Below are 23,876 nucleotides of genomic sequence, written 5' to 3' on the forward strand. Positions count from 1 at the left end.
AAACATAAGGTGGGTGGATCGAACCCTAATTTGGGGAAATTGGGGATTATAAAAGATTTGGGTTTTTAATTAATTTATTTTCCTGATGTGTAAAAGTTTTTTTTTTTTAATTCCACATGAAGCTTCATTAATCCAGTCAACCTGCTCCGGTGAGGACGTATTAGAAATGTTGTGCAAATGTGACGATCTTTTGCTAAAAAAATTCCAGGGAATGATCTACCTCACACAACAAGACAAACATAGGGACCAATTTGAGGTTTAAGCCTAAAATAAAGTACAAATTTTATTTGATTGAAAAGTTCTCTAAACAAGGGAATTATCTCATTCAATTCTAATCACATCTCACTCATTTAACAATGTAAGAAATTTAATTTTAACCTTCATTGTCATGAGGATGATTTCAGTTTTCACTGACCAAAACCAATCGCATAATTTCGAACAATGAATCCTTTTCTAGGCTAATAGAAGTCTCTCTTACCATCAAATTGACATCAACAGGCGAATGTATTCTTTCAATTGCGGTTTCATGTATGGGAAAAATAAAAAGCTGGACCCAGATACAAGCAGAAAAAAATGCATTCAAGCTCAATCACCCAGATGAAGCAGAACCAAAATGAAATTGTTACAACTGGGTTCATGATACTCTGCAAGGCATTGCCTTCAGATTATATGTGCAAGTAGCATGCCTTCAAAATGAAGCCAAAAAAACCATGCTATTGCCACTCTGTACCAAAATAACCGCTGACAAATCAATTTCGGGATCCCAGTGCACCTGCCTCCATGAACCTTGTGTTTGCATCAACGACATATGTGATATTCAATTCAAGCAGTCTTGTGTTCAGTCTGGTCACTGTTTGGCAGACTTCATTATCACCAGCACTAGGAGTGTTCAATTACAATTTTTGATATCCCAGAACTAAAAATAATTCAAAGGACAGTAACAGTATATCAGACTATAAAAAGTTCCAACTTGCAGATTCTCCTATACCATTTCTATTCATTTTTTTGATATCCAAAGATAAAATAGTACACTGTAAAAAAGATGCATGTCCCTATTACAATCTCAGCTTCTAGCAAAATGAAATTGCCATGCGTTGCATTACCTTCAAAGACAAAAATGAGATTGCTGAGATAATACACTGCAGCACGAACACCATTTAAATCCCAAACATCATTAAGTGACAGATGACTTGCACACAGGGCATGACGTTTTCCTACGAAGCCAAGGATCAATACACTGCCATAACACAGATTAAAACACATCAGCAATTCACAATCTCTTCAAGAAAGGAAAATAGATAAAAAATAAATAAACAGATTCTTGTAATGGATTCTCACATCTTTGTGAAATTTGTGCAAACAAGGAAGGTGGCGAACAGTTTCTCCCTTGACTGGGGTCTCAAGACAAATGGCACATGTCTCTGTGACGGTGTCAGTCTGCGACAAATGAACACAAACATAAATCAGTGTTATTGAACAGGAATCTAAGTTGTGTCCAAATATTCCATGTGCATTGTTCCCCATAAATATAATCCACATCTTTGTCCATTAGTTACCTGGATGGTGGACTGCGGCAAATTATTGATCTGATTGGAAGTAGCACCAGTATGCTGGTGATTTCGCTCATCAAGGGCCAATAACATTTCATAATCGGCTCTGCATGATGGGGGCATGAGAAATGCATGAACCTTAATGTTATTTACTTATATAAAACAGAATATAATCAAAAAGCTTTTCCTAAACAATGTTACCACACACGATAACTTCATAGGAAAATCGAGATATCAAGAATATAAACACAAGCCAAACTGAGTCCATTATGAGGCTTGCAGAACCTGAAGACTTTGATCTAAAACAGTGCAATACTACTTCATATAAAAATGGAGAGATAGCTTTCAGTTAGTCTCCCCTAAATGAGGTTTTTATCTTATCAATTATTGTGCGTTAGTCTGATCTTTTCCTTTTACTAGGTTACATACATGTTTACTCTCTCTAAAATTTAAGAATGGAAAGATAAGGTAGATTTTGATATTAACATAACCTTTCCACCATTTTGACGGAGGCATACAAAAAAAAATTGAGCCAAATGCTGCAAGAGAAACATCTGCTGGCTTGTTCAGGTATCATATTTCTATTCCTATAGCAGAAAACTGATTAGTTCTCAACCTGAATGAAAATGCATTTGCTTGAGTTGTCATGCACTATCATTTCTACTATTTTCCGACCATGCTCACTTGGGAAAAAATATAATTTCAAATGTTGAAGAGAATGAAATATCACTATCGACCAATTTTGATAATTAGAGACCACCAAGTTTTTTTTGAAAGCAAAAGGAAATATATAGATAAATAAGAGACCACCAAGTTATGAGACAAGAAACAGAACCTCTTGGGCGTCATTCAACATAAGAATGGAATATAGTTTATGTGCACAAATTATGTAGTAGGAGCTTACTCAGTGAAATCACGTTGAGCGTCAAAGATGTCATCACCCATTCCCAATTCATTAAGATCCCCAACTGCATCCTCCAATGCTTCCAATATGTCAAGTCTCTGCAGAGGAGAGATAGATGCCATTGGTAATTTAAAATCAGTGGAAAACAATAAAAAGTTGTTTTAACTATTTCTTATATAAAACATTGAAAATAGAAAACAAGTACATGGTGGTATTTTCGTAATCAAAACAGAAAATTAGAAATAGAAACAGGAAACAGAAATAGAAATCCAACAGGCCCTTAGAAAGGAAAGGAATAAACATGATATTGAGAACATGACATTGCAAGAAAAATTACTTTACAAAACCATCATTTCAAGCAAAGAGAGGTAAAATAAAAAAGGAAACAAAAAAGGGGACATAGGAAGAAAATACCATGTCTAAGTCCATATCTATAGGAAACAGAGGGCTTCTTCCTCTAGATGTTGAAGATCGGTTTGTAATACGACTCCGCAACTGTGACATTCTGCTGGATATATGATTTTGAGAGACATGTCTCCTCCTATTTGAAGGATTGTGGTGAGACCGTGAACGGGACTGCCCATTAGCCCTTGGAAACCATGTCTGCAAAGTTAAATAGAATATAGATGCTTCACTATACAAACATTAAGCACTCTGCATGAACATCAAGCTCATTACATGCTCAGCAATCAGTAACAAGTTCTCCCTCTATATGTAGGCTGTAGCCCATGCTTTCATGAATTAAGGGGCATATACTCAAGGTCCCAAGATTTCAAATTTTCAATCCCACCAGCCAAGTGTAGGAGGGAAGCGGGGGGAGGGTTACAGATGATCAATAGCATCTTGGATAAGCAACCAGAATATATGCCCTAGCCAGCTAGCCCTACTATTAAAAGTATATGTTCTGATCATTGACATTGGGCCCGTTTCTCATTGATTGCATTGTTTGTGTATGCTTATGATAAAAAGAAGAATTTGAAAAAAAAAACAGAAATCTGATTATTTATTTAAGCTATTTCTATTTTCTAGTAGCTTTTAAAATAATCAATTATTTCAAGTAGCTTTTCAAAGTGAGAAGAATTTTTTATATTTGTACACAAAGATAAATTAAGCAGGCTCATTACAGATCTGTTTTAGATATATATAAAGGGAAGCCAAATGATAAACAGAGATATACAAGGGTATGCAGTATGTAGCTTTCAAGTGTTTTTGCAGGCATTTCTACCTTTCCATGCATAAACTATCTACTATCTTCGAGTCTTTTAAAATATACTTCAAGGTTTAAATCATGATATACAAAACATCAAAACTTAGACACGGCTCATTTTAACATTTCTGTACAAAAGAAAGCATCTTACTAACACAGGATATTTTGTAGATCCTATACAATAAATTTTGCTTATACAGAAAGGAATTCTCTTTAATATAATCAGAGTAATAGATAGAGAGACTTAGTTACTGGATGAGATATATGGTGCATATCAATAGATGTATCCTGATGATCCTCCGCATTCTGCAGCTCCCATGCTAAATGTTCATCAATCTACAGAAAATCAACAGGTAACAAGTTCTAATAAATCAGAATATGCTCAAACTACAACTTATCATGAAAATAGAACAAAAGAAAATAGCTGACCCCTCTGCCATCAACAAAGTCATCATGATAAAGTTGCTCTTGAAGTTCACGTGCCAATATCTCATCAGCTTCTACTTGTTTTGCCCGAGCATCCAAGCTATTGTTATTGTCATCTAAATCATCAGGTCTGATGGTGTGCCTAGGTGTGGATAACAACTCAATCACTTCAGGATCTGAGACACGGTTCCAAGATGAGCTCGATGATTCCCCAGATGAATTGAGGAATACAGTTTCAGAATTACGAGATGCTTCATTAGGATTTCCTGAAGTTGATTCGCGTTTCCTTTGCCTTTTGTCAGCAGGAGGAGTGGACAGGTCAACCTCTGGAATGATTCGAGAAGTTGGTCCAGGAGTATGATCTAATAGAGAATCATGAACGATGTTGCCATTTTGACTTCTCCCAGTGTCTCTTCTGTTGATTCTGTTCATATTCTTTCTGTTAATAAAGCCTCCAATATCGTAATTTCTCCTTGAATGGTGCTCATTTACATCAAACAAGCGTTGATCAGCATTTTTCTCACTATGTGTAGTTCTCCAACCACCTTGTTCTTCAGAGTATTCAAGTGAATTTCTTATTGAATTACTGGTACCAGTGGCCACTTCACTATTGATCAAAGGGCTGCAGAAGAAGCTTCAAATTAAAATGCATTTGATCTCAACATAAGAAGTTAACAGAAATAAGGCAGGGGACTGATTTCAACACGTAGACAATCAAAGGGAACTTGATATACGTCTAGATATTATGTTTTCACTTTCCAAATGAGTCTTCAATGAAGAGAAATATTAGAGAAAGAACTTGAGAGAAGGAAGTGGTTTTCATCGGATTACACAAAATACAGAGATATGTATATACTATATATAACAACAGAAGTGAGCCTATTAGACTCATTAACTAACTAACTCATAACTAGCTATCAGATTTGTTTACAAGGAAATTGCACAATTAACTTCTTAAAGAACATGGTCCACTATCATACCCCCTGCAAGCTCAAGGAGGGATCACTGCAAGTGATTCCCGAGCATTGAGCTAGGCTCTAGGCTCAAGAAAACGAGAGGGACCAGAAGATTTTGTAAGAACTTCTATCACTTGATAGGCTGCAGGGAGATGTTGAACTGTAAGAATTATTCATGACCTTTTCCCGTACAAAAAATCAAGTCCAGTTCCATGTGTTTAGTCCGGGCATAAAGAACAAGATTGTGGACACAGTACTCAAGTTGTCACAATAGACTGATGGAGTGGACTCAGTGGAGTATGGAACATGTATTTCTCGAAGAAGAGTTTGTAACTATGAAATATAATATAAAACTATTCATGCGTTACGCTAAACCCAAATTTAAGATTGTATAAGAGTCTATTCTAGATCCATTATTAGGATATATTCATTGTGGTATTCAATTTTGGGATAGCCAGGGCCTGTTTTACAGCAGTGGGTTCCAATTGAGTATTTAAGAGAGCGAGATGAAGCCTAGTTTTCGAAATATCATTTTGCGAGCGAGTTACCATGGCAAGTATGATCAGATTTGGAGGAAGAAGAGGAGGACCAGAAGTAGATGAGACAGAACCAGAATTATTAGAATTTGGTGCAGGAACTTGTGAAGGATGGTCAACAGTGGGAGACACAGGAACTGGTATAGGTTGAGATGGTTAAGTTGTATGTGAAGATACTGGAATAATGGATGATATAGGTAAGGAATCATATTGAGAAGATGTAGGAAATTGAAATAGAGTAGTATAGGGAAAAGGTGTTACATTAAACACATCATCTTTTGAAATATAAATGCGGCTAGTTGGTGACATTTTTGTAAGTTGTAACTACAATGATTGGTGGATTATCCTAAGAAAACACATTTTTGAGATGTAAAGTCCTGATTTTGAGAATTATAAGGACTTCGTAGAGGAAAGCAAGAGTAATAAAAAACTTTGAGAAAGGTATAATCTAGAATCTGATTTAAGTAGTGAAACTAATAATCTAATTTAATCTTCTCATGTAACTTAAAAACTATTCCATACCTAAAAGATTTCCTTGCCTCCATTGTCGAAGACATATTTCATTAGTGACCTGCTATAAATACATGGACTTCATGAAAACTTAATGAACCAATTTCTAGTAATTTTAAATGACCAAAAATAAAACATTGACGCTGACAACATATAGATCAAGGAAAGAAATGAGGAATCAAACCCGATTAATTTTAACAATAAAATGCATATTTGATAGCTTTGATTTTCTAAATTATTCAATAGAATGAATTATCATGATTATTAGGCTGGTGTATCCTTTGTCAGTTACTTTTTTACTTATGAATTTATTAACAGGTTATTCGTATAATTTAATAGTTGCATGCAGAAATATTGCACAACTCTTAGTGAAAGATTTCCTGGAAAAGGTGATATCACCCCCAGGTCAACTAAGAAGCACTTCAATGTGAAACACAGTCAGATTACCTGCTAGCCGTGAGAATATTTCCAGCATTGAGTCCATCCGAATGTGATGAAGGATGAATAAGTACTTCCTTTCCTTTCCTTCTACCATTGCCTCTCTCTTCAGCAACTATATCATCAATACTAGTTGGTGACATTGTATATCTAGACACTGAATCCCCAGCATGGTTCTGTTCAACATAATTGGTTTGGAGTCTGCTCTGTTCAGCTGATTGTTTTGCCTTTGTTGCAATATTGTGGGGTGAAATGCACCCATTTCGAACCAATCTCTTGTGCCCTCTGCCTCTTGGAGTTGTGGAAGAACGAGGTGGCAAAGGCACTAGCTTTTCAGTTTTTAATTGAGATTGAGAATCATTAGATAGAGAAATGCTCTTGCCACGGTCCACAGATATATTAGGAACTGGAAGTGTTCTATTATCTAGTGTACACTTCCCAGTGAAGGAATTCCTAGATGTATTAGAAGAATCAGCTTTGACTGGTACTGAAGAGTTCCCAATACTTGATTTCAGCTCTTTCTTGTCTTCAGTTGCTTTATCTCTTGATATCCAATGCGGGAAAGTTGGTTTCAGTTGTTGGAATTGTCCACTCTCTTCAGTCGAAACATGACCACGGTGAGATAATTTCGAAGGGAAGTTGGATCTTAAAGTTTTCCCTTTCTCCATCTTTTCAGCTCCATTAGAGTGTGTCATCCCAAGTCCAAAAGCTTTTTCAGATCGGGCTTTCCTAAAGATGGAAGCATTCTGAGAAGGATAAGGTTTGTCTGATGGAGACACTGCTATATAGTTTCTGTTGTTAGTCATTTCATCAGCAACAAGAAAAGCCCTCTCCCTCTTCTCAGGATTACCCCTATATTTCCGATCATCATTCCCAGGATTTGATCTATCTGGGGTATCAGGAATATCCACAATATGATCAATTTCCATATCCTCTGCCATATCCTGTTTTTCATCACAAACAACAATCAAGAAAATTCCATATAACATAAAGTAATATTATAATAAGTATTGATACAGTAACTTATGTGCATGCTTATGATAACATTCTATTGACTATAAGAACTCCACATATATAAACTCCATATATACACTAAAAATAATTATCTTATCCCACAAAATATAAAAGAAAAATGATTGCTAGGAAGATAATAGAAAATATTATAAGAATGCAAGCTTCAGGATGTGTGGCTATAATAAACATACTGTTAAATAGCCCCACACGAACCCTTATCCCTCAATTAGACAGTTGGAAATAATTAGGCTGAGTTAGAGAGTTAGGCTGTGATGTATGTAAACAAGAGGAAGGGATTGAAGGGAAGCTATCTTTAGTCATTTAAGTGAGAATAGGGGCAATGGGCTAGCGAGGTGTAGAACTTGAAGTTCTGCAACATTTCTGTTTACTTTGGTGAGCTTTCTACTGGTCTTTCAAATAAAATATCAGGCTCCTAACAAATACTTTAACCAAAATGTTTTTAATAAGAAGATATTCAAAAAGACAAAGAAGAGAAGAATACTAAGGGACAGGAGGATAAGAGACCTCCATAAGAACAGTAAAAAAAATCAGAAAACAAGAGATATCAACGTAGCAAAACAACCCAATACCTCAACATATCTTCAAGGGAAACCCCTTTAAAAGGACCATGTACTTTACACTATATGGAAGCCAAATGCCCATCTAATCCAAATGCAGATACTCATATAAGAGATGTCCTTAAAAATTAAGTCCTACACCTCCAACCATGGGCACCAAAGTTTAAAAAATATTCCACATAGCCACAAAAATATGGCTTCTTCTCTTCTACCAAAACAAGGAAGTTGTCAAAAACTGGAGTAAGAGCGCATCTTGGGCACACACGACATTATCGAAAAATGCGAAACAAAGAATTCCACAATGACATAGCATGAGAATTCAGAAGAATTTAAGAACGGATGAGGAACCGATTTTGAGCTAGCAGAAATTAAAAACATATTAGGTGTACTAGATCCACATTTTTAGATATGACAAAATAACTAATTTCAATTGGAAAAAAATAATTAAATACATATCATATAGTGCGACATCAAAATCTTACATTATATCTCCACCAAGAGGACAAATCTAAAGCTTAGCATCCATTTAAAAAGCCTTATATAGGCCAAAAAAAATTTTTTTTCATAAAAACAATGAAACAAAAACTTTTGGAAAGTTAAAATTTGAAAAACTTGGCTTCTGATAAAGTACAAAAAAGAAAAATCTAGATTCAATTTGTAAATCTGAAACTTTTAACTTTCATATCATAAATAATTTTCTTTATAACAAGAGAATTTTAGGGCTCAAAGAACAAAAGTAAAAATCCCAACAGGCACCTAATAATGAAGAAATTATGACAACTCATACACCCTTATCAACAAAGTTAAGCTTCACAACATTGACTCTGGCTTCAACGAAGCAAGATATAAACAAATGCAACCAACAATGCAGATATTGGCATCAAGGGATGCAACTGGCTGGCTGCACCATCTCAGCTGGTGTGGCCACCACAACTGCATCAAGCCGTGATTGCATTGCACACAACATCGATCACAATCGAACCTTATCATCTCGCAACAGCCGAAACCTAATGACAACAGCAGATTAAAACCCTGATTTCATCTATCAATGACCAAATTGACCCTTATCACCTTGCAACAGCAGATTAAAACCTAGAACTTTTGCAGTGTTGCACACAATTACATTATTGTGCAAACATAAGCAATTGTAATGGAAATTATCAAACTAACCCTAACATGATTGAAGTAAAAGCAGAATGGCTACCTAAGAAAACAAAAAAAAATCAAAATTAAATGAAAAAACTGAAACTTTTGAAACAAATGCATAAGAAAAAACAAAAGGAGACACCATTCAAACCCAGATAAAAAAAAATCAAACTTTTTTATAGAATCAATAGAGAAAAATCAAGGAAATGGAAATTTAAGAATTTTACAAGAACGAAAAGGGAACATGCAAAAAAAAATATGAAATTAAAAGCTGAAATAGATATTGATATGAATTCTGAAAGCTGAAATCAAAGAATACCTGATTGGTAGTGAGATTGGAAACTGAGAGAGAAGGGGAAGAGAGACAAGGAAGTAGAGGAGATGAGAATTTATCACTGCGCTTGCGCTCAATGGACTCGATCTGTTGTTGTTGATGGTGTTGTTGTCATGCGAATTTCGAAAATCGGGTCGGGTAGAGAGTCAGTCGGTTTAGAATAATAATATTTCTTTTAAAGCAAAAATGTTTATTAGTAATAAATACGCTCAGGTGTAAGTTCTCTCGATAAAGGATCACAAAACTTCATAAAATAGGTAAACCCAACTTGGTGAGATGGATTGTCTCCGATTATTTCACAGGTGGAAGAAGTCACCGGATGGTCGTTCTTATTTAGTTTCTGTTGTTACTTGTTAGAGAGTGTCTTTCTTTATGTAATCCTTTTGATTTTTTTTTTGTTTTGGTTTGTCGTGATGACATTGCGGTTGCTGATTTTAAGACAATGTTTCCTCTTTAGTCGATTTGGTTTGGATCAAGGAGGTGTCTTCTCAAGCCAAACCTCTTGTTGTTGCCGGCATTTTGGCTTTCATGCCAGCTTCAGTTTTATGTAGGGAACTTTCACTAGGCCTCTGCTAAAACAAAAATGAAATAAACTAGAGCAAATGAACTATTCAAAAGAGAATTCACTCAAAAGTCTGGGGATTTGGGTTTGGCACCCCACCCTTTAGGCTACGCGCCCCAGCATTTTTTTTTTATTCCAAAACTACCCATCGGTAAATGATTTGCCGATGTCAAAATAACAATCGGTAAATGATTTACCGTTATTGTTCCTCAGCATGAACACCTTTATCCCATTACCCAGAACACGAAGAACAATATCGGTTAATCATTAACCGATTCTTATATTGATATCGGTATATCATTTACCGATTGGTAATCTGGCAGTTTGATCACCTTTTCACCATTACTCCTCCCTCCACCAACCCCTCCACCATTACTCCTTCCTCCAACAACCCCCCACCAGCCCCCCATAACTCGCCCAAACTACCTTATTCTACCATTACTCCACTCCTCCCTCACATTTCACCTTCCCACCACCACCACCATCTCCACATTTCCACCACCACCACCACCACCACCAAGGAAAAGCTTTTAACTTCTGGTAAGTGGTGTTAGCTTTGGTACTTTATTTATAGTTAGTTTAAGTAGTTAGTTGTTAGTTTAAGTAGTTAGTTTAGTTAGTTAAGTTGGTAATTTAGGCTGCTGAATCGTGAATCGAATCGGTAAATGAATTGCCGTTAATGTATCGGATGATGATTTACCGTTATTATACCGGAATTTTATTTACCGTTATAGGGTCGGTTATTGATTTACCGTTTTTGTTCCAGGGATGACAGAGGCCTTTTTCTTTGGTGAATCACAATTGATACATGCTGCTGGATTGGAAAATGATAATCCAGAGGAGCAACCATCACTAGCTGAACCTCCGATTATATCTATAGATGTCTCTCATTTGTATCATACTGATCAGGTACTCATTGCACAAATTTTTGCATGCTTTGTTTGCTTTGTTTATGCCTTGTTTTATGCCTTATGCCTTGTTTATCCTGAAACAGCGTTTCCCTTTGAAAGATGATCTTATGAAATGGGTTCGCGACATTTCTATGGCAAATAATTTTGTTTTGGTGACAACAAAGTCTGATAGTGGTGCGAAGGGAAGAAAAGAATATGTCATTCTGGGGTGTGAGAAGCATGGTGCGTATATTCCCTACAGAGAACCGGATCTTGTTGATGGAACGTCAACACAAAAGACAGGTTGTCCTTTTAGGCTAAAAGGACGACGTACGAAAGATGATAAAGGTTGGTGGTTGAAGGTGATGGACGGTAGACACATGCATCTCGCAGCTGAGTCACTAGTTGGCCACAATTACGCTGGTAAACTGAATAGTGAGGCGAAGGAGGACGTGATAAATCAGGCTAAGACTTGGGTTCCACCTAGAAAGATGTTGGCGTCCTTGAAGGAAAAAGATCCTTCAAACTTGACTACCATCCAACAAATTTATGGTGTTTGCAAGCGGTTCAGACAATCCGTTCGTGGGTCACTGACAGAGATACAATACTTGCTGAAGAAGTTGGACGGTGAGAAGTATGTTCACTTCGAACGAAATGAACCCGGATCGGAAGTGATTAGAGATATATTTTGGGCTCATCCGAATGCCGTCAAACTTTTCAACACATTCCCATATGTAGTGATCATGGATTGCACATACAAGACCAGCAAATACAAACTACCCTTGCTCGAGATTGTTGGCCTGACCTCCACGGATAAAACATACTCAATAGCATTCTGTTACATTGGCAGTGAGACCACAGAGGACTACATTTGGGCATTGGAGTGTATGAAGTCTCTGATTTCCGACCAATCCAGGTTGCCTAGAGTGATTGTGACGAACAGAAATCTTGCTTTATTGAGTGCTGCTTCACAAAGCCTTCCCACCACCACCCATTTACTATGCTTGTGGCACATCAACAAGTGTGTTTTGGCAAAGTGCAAAGAGTATGTTGGCACGGATGATTTTGCTCAAGAGGTTATGGACAAGTGGGCCGAATTGGTAGATGCTCCAACAGTTCCAGAATTTGAAGCTCATTGGATTGAATTGTTTAACATGTGCAAGCATAAACACAAGTTGAAATTTGCCACTTATTGTTCTACTACATGGTTGGTCCACAAGCAGAAATTTGCCAAGGCATGGACAAATCATGTGATGCATTTTGGAACAACAACAAGTAACAGGTACAAAAATTATGTTATGACTTGTTATATGTATTTCATTTCATAGATTATTACAATATTAATTCTTACATGTGTGTTGTTGGTTTGCAGGGCTGAAGGTGCACATGCCAGCTTGAAGTTGATGTTGCGGAACAGTAAGGGTGACCTGGCCACATCATGGGATGCGTCGCATAGTTTGACCACCAATCGCCACACTGAGATAGTAGCATCGTTTGAGCGCAATATGAATAAAATTGATCACCTTTTCAAGACCCCTTTCTACACAAATATTAGGGGATTTGTGTCAATCAAATGCCTGAAACTCATTGATGCTGAACTGACAAGAATGCGAGCCTGCGGCGGCAGATGCGATTGCTTATTGAGAGAGACTCATGGACTACCTTGCGGTTGTCAACTTGCAGGTTACCGGTCAACCACTCTCCTCTCAACTACTTCCAATTATTTATATTTGTGATTCAATGTAACATGTCTGTGAACTTGCAGATTATGAGAGGATTCCGTACGAGGCCATTCATCCATTCTGGAAGAGCCTAAGTTGGGAGCATGTACCTGTTGCAGATACTGGCAGCTCAGATATTTGCGGACTAAACCATGGAGAGATGCACCCAGAAGTTGAGGCACTGACACGTTATTTCCATTCTTTGGATACTGGAGGGCAGAGTATGGTAAGGAGGAAGCTTCAAGCGATATATTGTCCTGAAAGGAGTACACTATGTACTCCTGAGCTTCGGATAAAGTCCAACCGCACTCCTAAGTTGAAAGAGAGCAAACAACCCAAGGGTCGAGCAATAGGATCCTTGACTCGTGATCCTTCAGCGTTTGAACTTACAGACAAGAAGATTAAAGAGGAAAAGAAGTCTTCACAACCAGCAAAGAGGAAGAAGCGTGTGAAGAAGTCTGATACAAGCCATTTCATGTGTAACTTTCCAGCCTTTCTCCATCCATATATTGGCACAATTACAGATGTTGAGGATGATGGTAACTGTGGCTATAGATCCATTGTTGCATTAATGGGGCATTCCGCCGGTCAGGACGGTTGGCCTTGGGTTAGGGCTACATTGATACAAGAACTTGAGACCAATGTGGTAATGTATAATAGGATGTGGGGCACAGATGTTGTTTATGGCTTACATAATCGTCTCACTTTTCCTATTGGTGACCCGGCCACCCCTGACAAATGGTTTCAACTGCCAGAGATGGGATACCTTGTTGCCACAAAGTACCAATTGGTTCTCGTATCCTTATCCTCTATGGGTTGTAACACATACTTTCCACTGATAGGAGCCGGCCCACGAGATGAGCATTCTGTTATAGCTATTGGACATGTGATAAATCACTGGGTACAGGTATATTTTGACCAAATACACTAATATTTTAGTTGCCTACTAGCTTGTCGATTAATTTTTGTATGTGGAAGTTATCTAATTTTATGGTTATTCTCTAAAATGCAGCTCCAATTAACTCCTGGACATCCTATGCCGACTATTGCTCCCCAGTGGGAATGGCACAGTGATCTTGCCTCCAAATACTGGCGCAACCTATATGGTCCACGTTTAGGCATGTATGATGCACAATTCCAAGCTTGGCTTGGTGCTTTTAGTGGTCATGCGGACTATGTGGACATCACCACAGATTGAATGTTCTTGTATTGCTTATGTTTAATTTGGTTGTGTAACCGTTTAACTTATTGTCATGGATTACTACATGCTTTGAATTATTTATATGTTGTCGTTGTTTCTGTTTTTTTCATTATAAGAGTCATAATATTAAGACTAAAAATATAACACATGTAAATAAAACGAGGCAAGAGTCATAACATAACATAAAAAGTCCTAACATATACATAATAATGGATCCCACATAACAAGTGTAATAAAATCACTTTCCCCGACCCCGCCCCCTGCGACCTCTGGGTCCACGAGCTCGACCTCCACGAACACCCTCTCCAGGATCACCCTCTCCACGAGCTCTGCCTCCACGAGCTCCGCCTCCACGGGGTCTGCCTCCACGAGCTCTGCCTCCACGAGCTCTGCCTCCCGCAGCTGCGGCTCCTCGAATAGCAGAAAAGGCAACTCCCTGGGTACCAACGAAGGAACTCCGTCGAAAGAGATCGAGCGCCCTCTCCGTGAGGATTCGGGGCTGTGTCCCTGGAGCAAGAGCACCTGGCACCTCCAGGGACTGCTCCAACAACTCCACACCCCTACGTATGGCAGACTGCATAAAAATAATATACAAAAATAATTTCATTAACAAAAATCACAATTGAATGAATAAAAATAATATACAAGTTTAGAATCCAAACTTACCACGGCACTAAGCTCCTCCCTCCTATCCTCAGGGATGATGAACACATGTGACACTCTGCTATACCACCTCATGTAACCCTCCACCGCCTCTCCCGGATATGTAGCAGGTATCCCCTGAGGGCGGAGGTGCGGCTCAAACTCAGCATAGGCAGCATCTGTGGTCTCAGCAAGGGACCCCGTTGTCTGGATCTCAGAGGGGTGTCGAGGGATGTCCTGTATGAAGCCAAACTGGCGCATAACCCGCTCTGGTAGATGTCGGCTCACAGACCGGTCGTAAGGTGTCCGGATGTAGCCGGAATAGAGGGCCCTGGGATCCCGCGGTCGAACATCTCGATGGTCCTCAAAAGGGGTCCATGTGATATCATCCACTGTAAGCTCATCGAGCATGACTCGTCTCTCATCGAGTCCGGAATGCGCGATCCGAGACGTGGACCACCGCTGCGCCCTAGGCTGGTCCTGTGTGTAGCCGGGGACCTCCGTCCTGATAATGACGTTGCTGGATATGTACTCATACGCCCATGACAGCACGAGGGAGGTGAACCCACCGATCTGCGCTGTCTTCCTGCGGGATGCACGACTCAGCTGTTCGTACAACGAAGCCAGCGCAATCGCACCCCACGCGTACTCCGACACGCGACCGAGGTCCTCAAGCATCCCGATCCAGTAGACAGTAGTGTGGTAACCACCACTCTTGCTGGCAAAGAGGGTGGCACCAAGCTGGTTCACCAGCCAGATCCTAGCAGCATCCTCATAGCGTCCCCCTACAATGAAATGAATTAAGTTAACAGTTATTAATAATACTCTAAAAATAAATACAACTTAATAAAGTAATTATTAAGACATACCATCCATAGCAGACGTGTACATGGTCTTCAGAGTAATGAACCGAATGTTCTGGCCACCCGCCGCCTCAAACTCAGCCAGATAAGCAGCAACAGATCCTCCCAGGAGCTGGGCGCAGAGCGCTGCAACCTCGTCTCGCTCCCCTCTGCCCGGAGTGTAGAACCTCGACCCTGTGGGAAGATGGAGAAGAGCAGACACATCGTCCAGGGTGATAGTCATCTCCCCGAACGGCATGTGGAAGCTACTCGTCTCCTCATGCCATCTCTCAACAAGGGCCAGTACGACAGCTGGGTCTGTCTCCGGTAACCCGCACCAAGGCAGGTGATACAAACCCGTCTGCTGCAGCAGCTGTCGCACATGTGTGTGGGCCTCTGAATCGCCATCACAGGGGAGGTTCCATACCTTCCCCCCAACAGTGGCCACCCTCAATGTCCGACGGTCCACGTACCGCGGGTCTGCGCGAAGAAGTGCCTGCCACGTCCAAGGAGCCTTGAGGTCAGGATAATGCGCAAGAAGCGACAGATCCTCAGGCCCCCCGGGAAACGGTGCCACCCTCTGGATGAGGTCGTCATCCGCGCCGCCCTCTGCCACCACATCTGGCACAACATCAGCAGCATCAATCTCCTCCTGGAGAATAAGAGGCTCCTCCTCCTCACCACTGGCCTCAGAAGCAGTCTCAGAAGCAGACTCCTCGCCACTGGGCTCCGAAGAAGACTGCTCGCCAGATGTCTCCTCAAGAGGTAACTCAACCATCGGAGAGACCGGAGTAGGATGAGGCTGAGGCTCAGCCGGAGTACCTGACGGAGCTGTAGTAGATGGACCACCTGACGGAGCTGTAGCAGACGGACACGGAGATGGAGCCCCGGCCGGAGTAGCAGACGGAGACGGAGACGGGGCCGAAGCCTCAACCGCCTGACTAGTTGCTCGATGGTCGCCGCGCCGCGTAGAAGCATGCAAGCGCTCGTGGCGATCCTCTGCATCATCGACTGTAGAAGATCGAGACCTCTTCCTCCCGCCCTTCATTCTCCTATGAAAAGCAAACAAATTTAACATCAAATTACAACTTGAACAACTTTAACAGTTACAACTTGTACAAACATCTCTCATATAGCAACAAACATCTCTCATATAGAAACAAACATCTCTCATATAGCATCAACACCCTTTCTAATTTGTCAATCTAGATAACTAAAATGCAACATTAAGGAAGTTCCCTAGTTCTAATAAGCCGATACCATCAACACCCTTTCCCAGTGTCATGACACTAAAATATTTGAAAATTTGTACAAAATATTCAGCCCAATAGATGGAGGAAAACTAAAAAAAACTGGCTTAAAAAAAACTGCTTTAAACTGCCTTAAACTGGTTTAGAATCGGAAAATGTTTTCCCATTACAGAATCGGAAAAACATTTTCCATTACAGAATCGGAAAATGTTTTTCCGATTTTACAGTAACCCAGAAACCAGGAAACGACCCACTCGTGCCCATGACCGTTTCATGCCATTTCAGTCAATAAAACCTACCTCTAATCAATAATCAACTACCCTAGTGTTCAACATTCACCTAATAATCCATCAACTACCTCTAATCATCAATCAATGTGAGAGAATCAATAAAAATCAAACTTACCTTTTGAATGTAATGGAATGGGAGTTCCGGTGCTTTGAGGAAGCTTTGATGATGATGGGACCGAAGCTTGGAGTGGTGGAACGCAAGTTTGGGAGAGATTTGAAGAGGGAGTGATTTGGGGAGGGAAATGGGTTTTGAAAATTATGTTTCAAAACCTATCTGATGCTGTTATATCAATACGAATCGGTAAATGATAAACCGATACGTATCGGAAAATCATTTACCGATATTAATCCTGAGGGTTTCCGGTAATTTCCCCACTTTAAGTGGGGCGGGAAGCCTAAGGGCTGGGGTGTTAAACCCAATTCCCAAAAGTCTGCCTCTACCTAGATAAAACCCAAAATCTCAGATCGAGCAACATTCGACCACTAGGAAAAACCTTCATTTGGGTACCAAATATGGCGACAAGTTCAACCAAAACAGGATCTCATCAAGGCATAACAAAAACCACAAAGAACAGAGACTCCAACCAACAGAGAAAACTCGCAAGAGCATTAACAAAGAGCTAAACAAATACTGAATCCAAGCTCTCCCAGAATCGGAAACAAAACAAGAAATTAAAATGTAAAAAAACATAACCAGTGGAAATCCAGCACCCACTCATAGAGATCACAACCACTAAAACAACATCAAACCAGTGTGTGAGTCATGAGTATGGTGATATACTAGAATGATATTTTGTTCATACTTGAATCTATAGAAAAAAGAAGATTAAGAAATGAATGTTATGATAGGTAAAATGTATGCTAAAATAAGGGATATGAATCGAGTGAAAATAGATAGAAAGGGAAAGTGGTATGAATCATTACTCTTTATGTTAGGGAAACATCCCCTCTATTTTTAAAACTGTGCAATTAGCTAATTAAGGTGTGTCTGAGAAAGAGAGTGTGAAGGCTTGAAGGGAGGGTAAGCCCATCATTTGTATAAAAACTCAAAATTCCACCATAACTTTTAATTTTGGGGATCCGCAAAATAACTTGAGGAGAGTCTTTGAGTGGTTTTGAAGGGTTTTCAAAAATTCTTCAAACTCTTACCTCATTCTTAACCAGGTATCCTTGCAGCTGATAGTTCTTAGATTAATCTCTCGCCCGATTGTCAGCGCACTAAGCGGACTGACTAAAGATCTTTTTTCATTCACAAGAATTATGAATTGAATCCCGAACCATTTGCTTATAGGACAAAGTGCTGAACCATTATACCAACCCACTTGATTGTATCTTAAGAGCATCTTATCACTAAAAAAACATACCTCTTTTTTACCATTGGAGAAGTCTAGGTTGCACTCCAAAGAGCTAAAAAAATAAGGTTTGGTGCTTCTTCTACAAGCAACCATATCTTATGATGATTAACATAATATTTTTACCTCTATTGCACTAACAATTCTATCTCTCTTACATTAAGTGAAAATAAAAATACAATAATATAAGGGTTGCTTATGAAAAAATAAGAAACTACCATTAGAGTACAATTTGCATGATGTACCAAAAAAAAAAAAGAGTACAATTTGCATGAGGTGCGTATGAATTGCTTAAATAATATGTGGCAATTTGACCCACATAAATAGTATTAAGAAACCAACATAGAGAATGGATATTTCAGGATCCAACAGGCACAACATCTGCTTGCCGCTCTGGACTTGATGTCTTTGATCAACAACTTTGTTTCTTTTTCATATGACTGAATTTTTGACTCTTAAGCTTTTCTCAATTGATGATGAGAGAGTTGGATTTCTGCGTTTTTCAAATTGTTGCTCTCTTTTCTTCAAGTGTTTCATTTTATACTGCTTGGTAGACGGTAGAGAGCCTAGTGAAGAGCGCTGCCTCAACGAATATATTCACAATGTCTCTTTGCTTTGCATTAAATGCTTCAGTCTGTAGCAGTAGGTCTTTCAACAATAGGAATGTGGACTTGATGTGAGCAGTAGTTTTTTAATGTGACACTTTTGTATCCGTTGAAGCTGTTCTATCTTCGTCTTACTATGCTTGCTTAATGTACTATATATATATACTTGCACTCCTTATGTACAGCTTGATGTTATTATGTATCTTCAATCTATCTGCGTGTGACTTCAACATACCTTCAGCTTGATAGACGATGATTTAACTTTGGTGTACGTACTTGTTGAGTATTGTGTGTATCTCTTACGCGACATAGATTTAATCTTTGAAATAATAGAACTGGGTGGGTGGAATAAATTTGACTTAACAAGGAGGAGGAGAGCGATGGTTCCACAAGAATTCCCCGGCCTGAAGGCCACCACCAAGCAAAGGAAGGGCAAGAAGATGATACTGTCTGAGTTCACCATGGGCAGTTCCACCTCTGCTGGTGCCGCGGCCGTCCAGAAACTGAAATAATCTCTATCAATTATCCATTGATCAGCTGTTGTAAACTTGTAATGGATCTGATTATATTAATTATTGCAACACCTTCAAAATTTGTTTTGATGTTATTAACTTATTATAGACATTTTCAACCCCTCTTAGACTCATATGTTATTTTCATTCATTTATAAGCACTTGATGATAGTAAATGTTGTCCATTTTTCTTTTTGATAAATATAAGTTATCCACTTAATTTCCTTAATATTTACTGCATTTGCTGAGTCTGCGGTAGTAAAATGCGATTGCTAGGCCATGAAAGGAGGATCAACTTACTTTCTGATTATTGCCAACCATCCTCATTCTATTTCATGAAAATAACTAAATAAGTAAACAAATACATAAAAAGCTATGAATTATGTGATATAAGTACAAGGCCAGTGGTTCAATGACTAAAGTGGTGAATGGTTTGGTTGTGTTAGAAGTAAGTTGGGGAATGAAGCTTGCTAAAATTTCAACTTTTTTGATCCATAGAATACCATTTATAATCTGAGGGAATGGTAAAAGGGTCTTGTCTATCATCTATTTTACTACTGGATTCAGCATCAGAGGAACTGGATTGAGGGGAAGATGCCTTTATCCACTGGAACCATGATGATGATGATGAGGAGGAGGAGGATTGTTCCACTTCTGGATCCTCTTGGGAACCACCAGTAGGACTTGATGGGGCTGATTCAAACTGATCTGCTTGCTGCATTTCTTCAAACTTTGTAAATGTCACCAATACTCTAACTGTGGAGACCACAGGGATTGCAACCTAAATTTTCAAGGCAGTGAAATAAATGGCTTTATAATCATATCCCATTGAAAAGGGGAAAATACTAAAGATAATCTCGATAAAGAAACAAAAATAAATAGAAAGTAAATCATTTTTACCCTTTTAATCCTATTAAGTATTAACCAACATGACTAAAAGCAAATTCATTTCAATAATAAAAGTAAAACGTGCAATATATGTATGTGGATGAGCCCTGCTCACAGTAAGCCTGAATCAAATATGTGCAGCAAAATAGTATAGTGAAGCTTATGAGTATGCAAAAGCAAATTATGTACCATAATCAACATCATGCAAGCAAAAAACAGACACAAAGGCTTTTTTTCTTCATTCATGGATGATTCAAGTAAAAACAAAGATGGAACACTTAGAATTTGGAGATTCCAATGTGTTAAAGGAAAAAAAAATTAAGAACTAACATGTCCTGTAAAATGCTCAAATCAAAGAAAAATAATGAAGAGCACACACCTTGACAGGAAAGGTTTCCTTTGGAAGTTTAGTTGTAAGGAGTTCTCTTAAACGACGAACCGCTTTAACTTTTTCTGCAATAATGTCAAGCAACGGTAACAATTCTTCAATTTTCAGTGGAAAGCTTGGAGAAAGCCAAAGAACAGGCATCATCCCTCTCTTATACTCACTTTCACCATTTTCATCCTTCTGGCTAGTACTGCTGCTAGCAGAACTCATTGCATTGGTGGTGCTTTTCCCCTTGTGGTGGTGCTCCTTTTCTCTATTATGTCTACTAGACCTTACTTTCTTTTCTTTCATTACATTATTATCTTTGTGATGAAGATCATTTTCTTCTGATGAATTCCATGCTGCTTCAAATTGCTTTCTTTCTTCTGCTGTCAAAATGTCATCAATCTTTTCATCTTCCTTCTTCTTGATTTCTTCTTTTTGAGTTAACTTAGCCTCAGTTGGAGGAGGAGCTCCAGGAGGCCTTTTGGATTTCACACTCAGAACCACATTTTGCATTTCATACACCTTAGATTTCCATGGCCCCACTATTTCTTTCTTCTCCTTCCTCCTCCATGTCATTTGGGGAACAAGAACTGCTTGACTCACATCAATCCCAACCCTCACTGTTTTCTCCTTGCACTTCCTCTCCAACCTTTGCTTAACTTGCCTATCATTTGGTTTTGTAGGTTCAGCATATAAATGAGAAACTTTCACTTCCTTCTTCTTGTGTGAGACCTGGCACAATAATCCTGGGAGTTTGATTTCCCTTTCATCATCTAACCCATCTCCAAGGAAAAAAAGACTCTGATCAGACCTCTTGATTTTCAAACCATCAAAACCAGCCAGAGTCATGTCTGCCCTCATGTTCCCACCCCTTTTCCAAATCTTGTAAGTGTCTGAAGGTGCAACCCTTGAGATGAAAGGTATCACAGAACTCTCAAAATGGAACGTGATCTCCATGTAGAAGTCCCTCATCCTTCTCATGGTTGCAATATAACGCGGCAATCTCCTATGCCATTTCTCATTCACATCATTCCAAGAATACTTGATCATAACCATTGCAACTTTATCTTGTTTGTTAATGATAGCTTCTCTAAGAGCACTCCATCCTTCCTTGTTCTTCAAGCTACTATTTGCCCCGGCATCCATGAGCATTTCCGCAGCTACCGGATCGCCAATTTTTGCAGCTAAGTGAAGAGGAGTGTCACCATTTGGCACATCCCTCCTATTTACTACAGCAGAAATTGCAGACGCCTTCTCATCCTCAGCAATTGAGGCAGCCTCAGTTTTGATCTCATAAGGACTACTAAGTTTGGGGAGAACTGCAACTATCTCCTTAAGTTTAGCATGATCCTTCAATATTATGGCCTTGTGGACAGGGCTATGAGCATATGCTGAGATATTATTAATGCCTGCCATACCTCAAAGGGTTAAAGGTACCAACCCACAGTAATCAATAATCACAACCACACATTGATTCAATCAAATTTAGATTCTCTGCTGCATCTACGACCACTGCAGCCAATAAATCCAATAAACCACCGTAAATGCGCCATAACTAGAATTAGGAGTAACTCAAGGATGACTAATGGTAATGGCTTTTAAAAAAGGAACAACCTCATGACAACCATCAATAAAATCAACAGTTTCAATCACAACAAAGTAGCAGAATCAATCTATCAAGAACAATCATTTGATTCAATAATCTAAAACTAGATTCAGGAGGAACTCAATGAAAGACACAGTTCCATTGACAATTTCCTTTTAAAATAGGAAAAATCCCATGAAATCAATCCAATTTTCAATCATAACCAAATAGTAGAATCAATGTATCTGAATCAATCATTGGAAGAAAAATAGAGAAGGGTCAAACCAAGCATAATTCTGTAAATGGGAACAGAAAAGCTATAAAGGTGAAAAATGTGAAGAGAGGAATTTTCATAGAGTGAAAAAGAAAGGAAGAAAAGATAGAAATATTTACTTATAATGGAAAATAAAAATGAGGGGTGGGTAAAGATACTTGGAAACAGAAGGCCTAAAAATAGAAATGATAGTTTTAGTTTAGACCAACATGTGGGTGCGCCTGATAGTGGCATAGAGAACATTCAACATCTCTCAAATTAAGTCATATAGAATGATGGGGGGAATTTTTATTTTGTCAAAATTATTTTAATTTTCAGAAAATAATTTGAAATTTTCCTAATAATTTTCTTTTGTGAGTGTGTGGATAGGAAATGGAAGTAGTTGAAAGTTGTATCCGTTTAAATAGGGTCTTGCATGTTTTCAAAGTCAGTTCCCAGCCAACAGCCATCCATTTTTTTTCCTGTTTTCTTTGGTATATTACAGACATTCCTTTGTGGTTCAAAGCTACATTGAGACAAAATTAACTAATTAAGGTTCTAGGAAATGATAGTCATCTGAGAATTCTTTTTCACAAAATATTTACAATATGACACTATTTCTTCAAAATCTTAAAGATTTTTTAATACAAACTTGTTCACTCATTTAGTGTTTATCAAATGTCCCCTGCATTAACAAGCTGCCTTTGAATCATTAAAATCCTAACTAAAACTATTTCATGGCTTCAGTGTCAAAGTCAGCCAATTTAACGACATAACTCTATGTCTAAAGGCCTAGCATGTCCCTCATGCTTCAACTGTGCAATAGGTTTTGTAAGTTGGTAATTAGAAACCTTATCATATGTTGGCAATCTTTTGACATTCACATCTTTATACAAACTAATTAATATGTTTTAGATCACTGGTGAGATTTTGACTTGCCTGTAAATAAATTACATGAACAATAGGGGCCGTAGAGAAACTGATTGCAAAATAATGAAATTTGACAACATTTAGAATCAAATCTAAATGTTGGCTAGCTGCACATGATGTAGTAAGATGAGTAGTTATACCAACAAGATGTTGGTCTAGTGGTAGGTAAGTAAGATCCCCGTAAAAGTGAGGTTACAAGATCGAGCTATGGGAAAATCATTTGTTGGGAAGCTCCCCCTTCTCCTTGTTAAAAAAAGATGAGTAGTTATAAACTATGTAGGCCATCCCCATCCAGATAGTGAAGGGAGGTCCCTTATTAGCAGAAAACATGATAGCGATTTATTGGCACTTTTGAGTCGCTGCAAGTAATACTCATGAATA

At 38.6% G+C, this 23,876-nt stretch overlaps 4 protein-coding genes across 8 annotated transcripts; 1 reads left to right on the plus strand and 3 right to left on the minus strand.

Annotated features, from left to right (window-relative positions):
- Positions 1 to 257: 257 nt before the first annotated feature.
- Positions 258 to 9,743, minus strand: LOC130722237 (uncharacterized). Of its 4 annotated transcripts, XR_009013843.1 has the most exons (10): positions 9,585 to 9,743; positions 6,537 to 7,471; positions 4,091 to 4,709; positions 3,914 to 3,997; positions 2,869 to 3,057; positions 2,455 to 2,552; positions 1,557 to 1,656; positions 1,339 to 1,437; positions 1,104 to 1,237; positions 258 to 916 (listed from the first exon to the last, which is right to left on the minus strand). XR_009013843.1 is itself a non-coding variant. In XM_057572910.1 (9 exons), the coding sequence occupies exons 2-9, from the start codon at positions 7,466 to 7,468 to the stop codon at positions 1,175 to 1,177; spliced, it is 2,184 nt and encodes a 727-aa protein (XP_057428893.1). In that variant the 5' UTR covers positions 7,469 to 7,471; positions 9,585 to 9,743; the 3' UTR covers positions 258 to 1,174. The 4 variants fall into 4 exon arrangements, 2 of the variants coding, with proteins under 2 accessions (XP_057428893.1, XP_057428894.1); XM_057572910.1 differs by having other exon boundaries at positions 258 to 1,237; XM_057572911.1 differs by lacking the exon at positions 9,585 to 9,743 and adding an exon at positions 8,132 to 8,589 and having other exon boundaries at positions 258 to 1,237.
- Positions 9,744 to 12,563: 2,820 nt separating this feature from the next.
- LOC130722924 (uncharacterized) lies at positions 12,564 to 13,970 on the plus strand. The gene is made up of 3 exons (XM_057573811.1): positions 12,564 to 12,734; positions 12,817 to 13,679; positions 13,785 to 13,970. The coding sequence occupies exons 1-3, from the start codon at positions 12,659 to 12,661 to the stop codon at positions 13,968 to 13,970; spliced, it is 1,125 nt and encodes a 374-aa protein (XP_057429794.1). The 5' UTR covers positions 12,564 to 12,658.
- A 129-nt stretch (positions 13,971 to 14,099) lies between these two features.
- LOC130723964 (uncharacterized) lies at positions 14,100 to 14,808 on the minus strand. Its single transcript, XM_057575114.1, has 2 exons — positions 14,640 to 14,808; positions 14,100 to 14,547 (listed from the first exon to the last, which is right to left on the minus strand). Exons 1-2 carry the CDS (start codon positions 14,709 to 14,711, stop codon positions 14,212 to 14,214), a joined length of 408 nt encoding a protein of 135 aa, XP_057431097.1. The 5' UTR covers positions 14,712 to 14,808; the 3' UTR covers positions 14,100 to 14,211.
- A 4,938-nt stretch (positions 14,809 to 19,746) lies between these two features.
- On the minus strand, positions 19,747 to 22,792 carry LOC130721949 (uncharacterized). Of its 2 annotated transcripts, XM_057572536.1 has the most exons (3): positions 20,904 to 22,792; positions 20,734 to 20,807; positions 19,747 to 20,247 (listed from the first exon to the last, which is right to left on the minus strand). In XM_057572536.1, the coding sequence occupies exons 1-3, from the start codon at positions 22,141 to 22,143 to the stop codon at positions 19,945 to 19,947; spliced, it is 1,617 nt and encodes a 538-aa protein (XP_057428519.1). In that variant the 5' UTR covers positions 22,144 to 22,792; the 3' UTR covers positions 19,747 to 19,944. The 2 variants fall into 2 exon arrangements, with proteins under 2 accessions (XP_057428519.1, XP_057428516.1); XM_057572533.1 differs by having other exon boundaries at positions 20,734 to 22,790.
- Positions 22,793 to 23,876: the final 1,084 nt, after the last annotated feature.

Source organism: Lotus japonicus, chromosome 6 (assembly GCF_012489685.1).
Source record: "Lotus japonicus ecotype B-129 chromosome 6, LjGifu_v1.2".
Lineage (NCBI taxonomy): Eukaryota > Viridiplantae > Streptophyta > Magnoliopsida > Fabales > Fabaceae > Lotus > Lotus japonicus.

Coding starts and splice junctions, on each gene's coding strand:
- LOC130723964 (XM_057575114.1), bottom strand. CDS start 14,711: ATGAGGTGGTATAGCAGAGTGTCACATGTGTTCATCATCCCTGAGGAT. Junction 14,548..14,639: donor GGGAGGAGCTTAGTGCCGTG/GTAAGTTTGGAT, acceptor ATTTTTATGCAG/TCTGCCATACGTAGGGGTGT.
- LOC130722237 (XM_057572910.1), bottom strand. CDS start 7,468: ATGGCAGAGGATATGGAAATTGATCATATTGTGGATATTCCTGATACC. Junction 2,553..2,868: donor TAGATATGGACTTAGACATG/GTATTTTCTTCC, acceptor TCTCCTCTGCAG/AGACTTGACATATTGGAAGC. Junction 1,438..1,556: donor TGCCGCAGTCCACCATCCAG/GTAACTAATGGA, acceptor CATTTGTCGCAG/ACTGACACCGTCACAGAGAC.
- LOC130721949 (XM_057572533.1), bottom strand. CDS start 22,143: ATGGCAGGCATTAATAATATCTCAGCATATGCTCATAGCCCTGTCCAC. Junction 20,248..20,733: donor AGGAAACCTTTCCTGTCAAG/GTGTGTGCTCTT, acceptor TTGAAAATTTAG/GTTGCAATCCCTGTGGTCTC.
- LOC130722924 (XM_057573811.1), top strand. CDS start 12,659: ATGCGAGCCTGCGGCGGCAGATGCGATTGCTTATTGAGAGAGACTCAT. Junction 12,735..12,816: donor TTGCGGTTGTCAACTTGCAG/GTTACCGGTCAA, acceptor GTGAACTTGCAG/ATTATGAGAGGATTCCGTAC. Junction 13,680..13,784: donor TGATAAATCACTGGGTACAG/GTATATTTTGAC, acceptor TCTAAAATGCAG/CTCCAATTAACTCCTGGACA.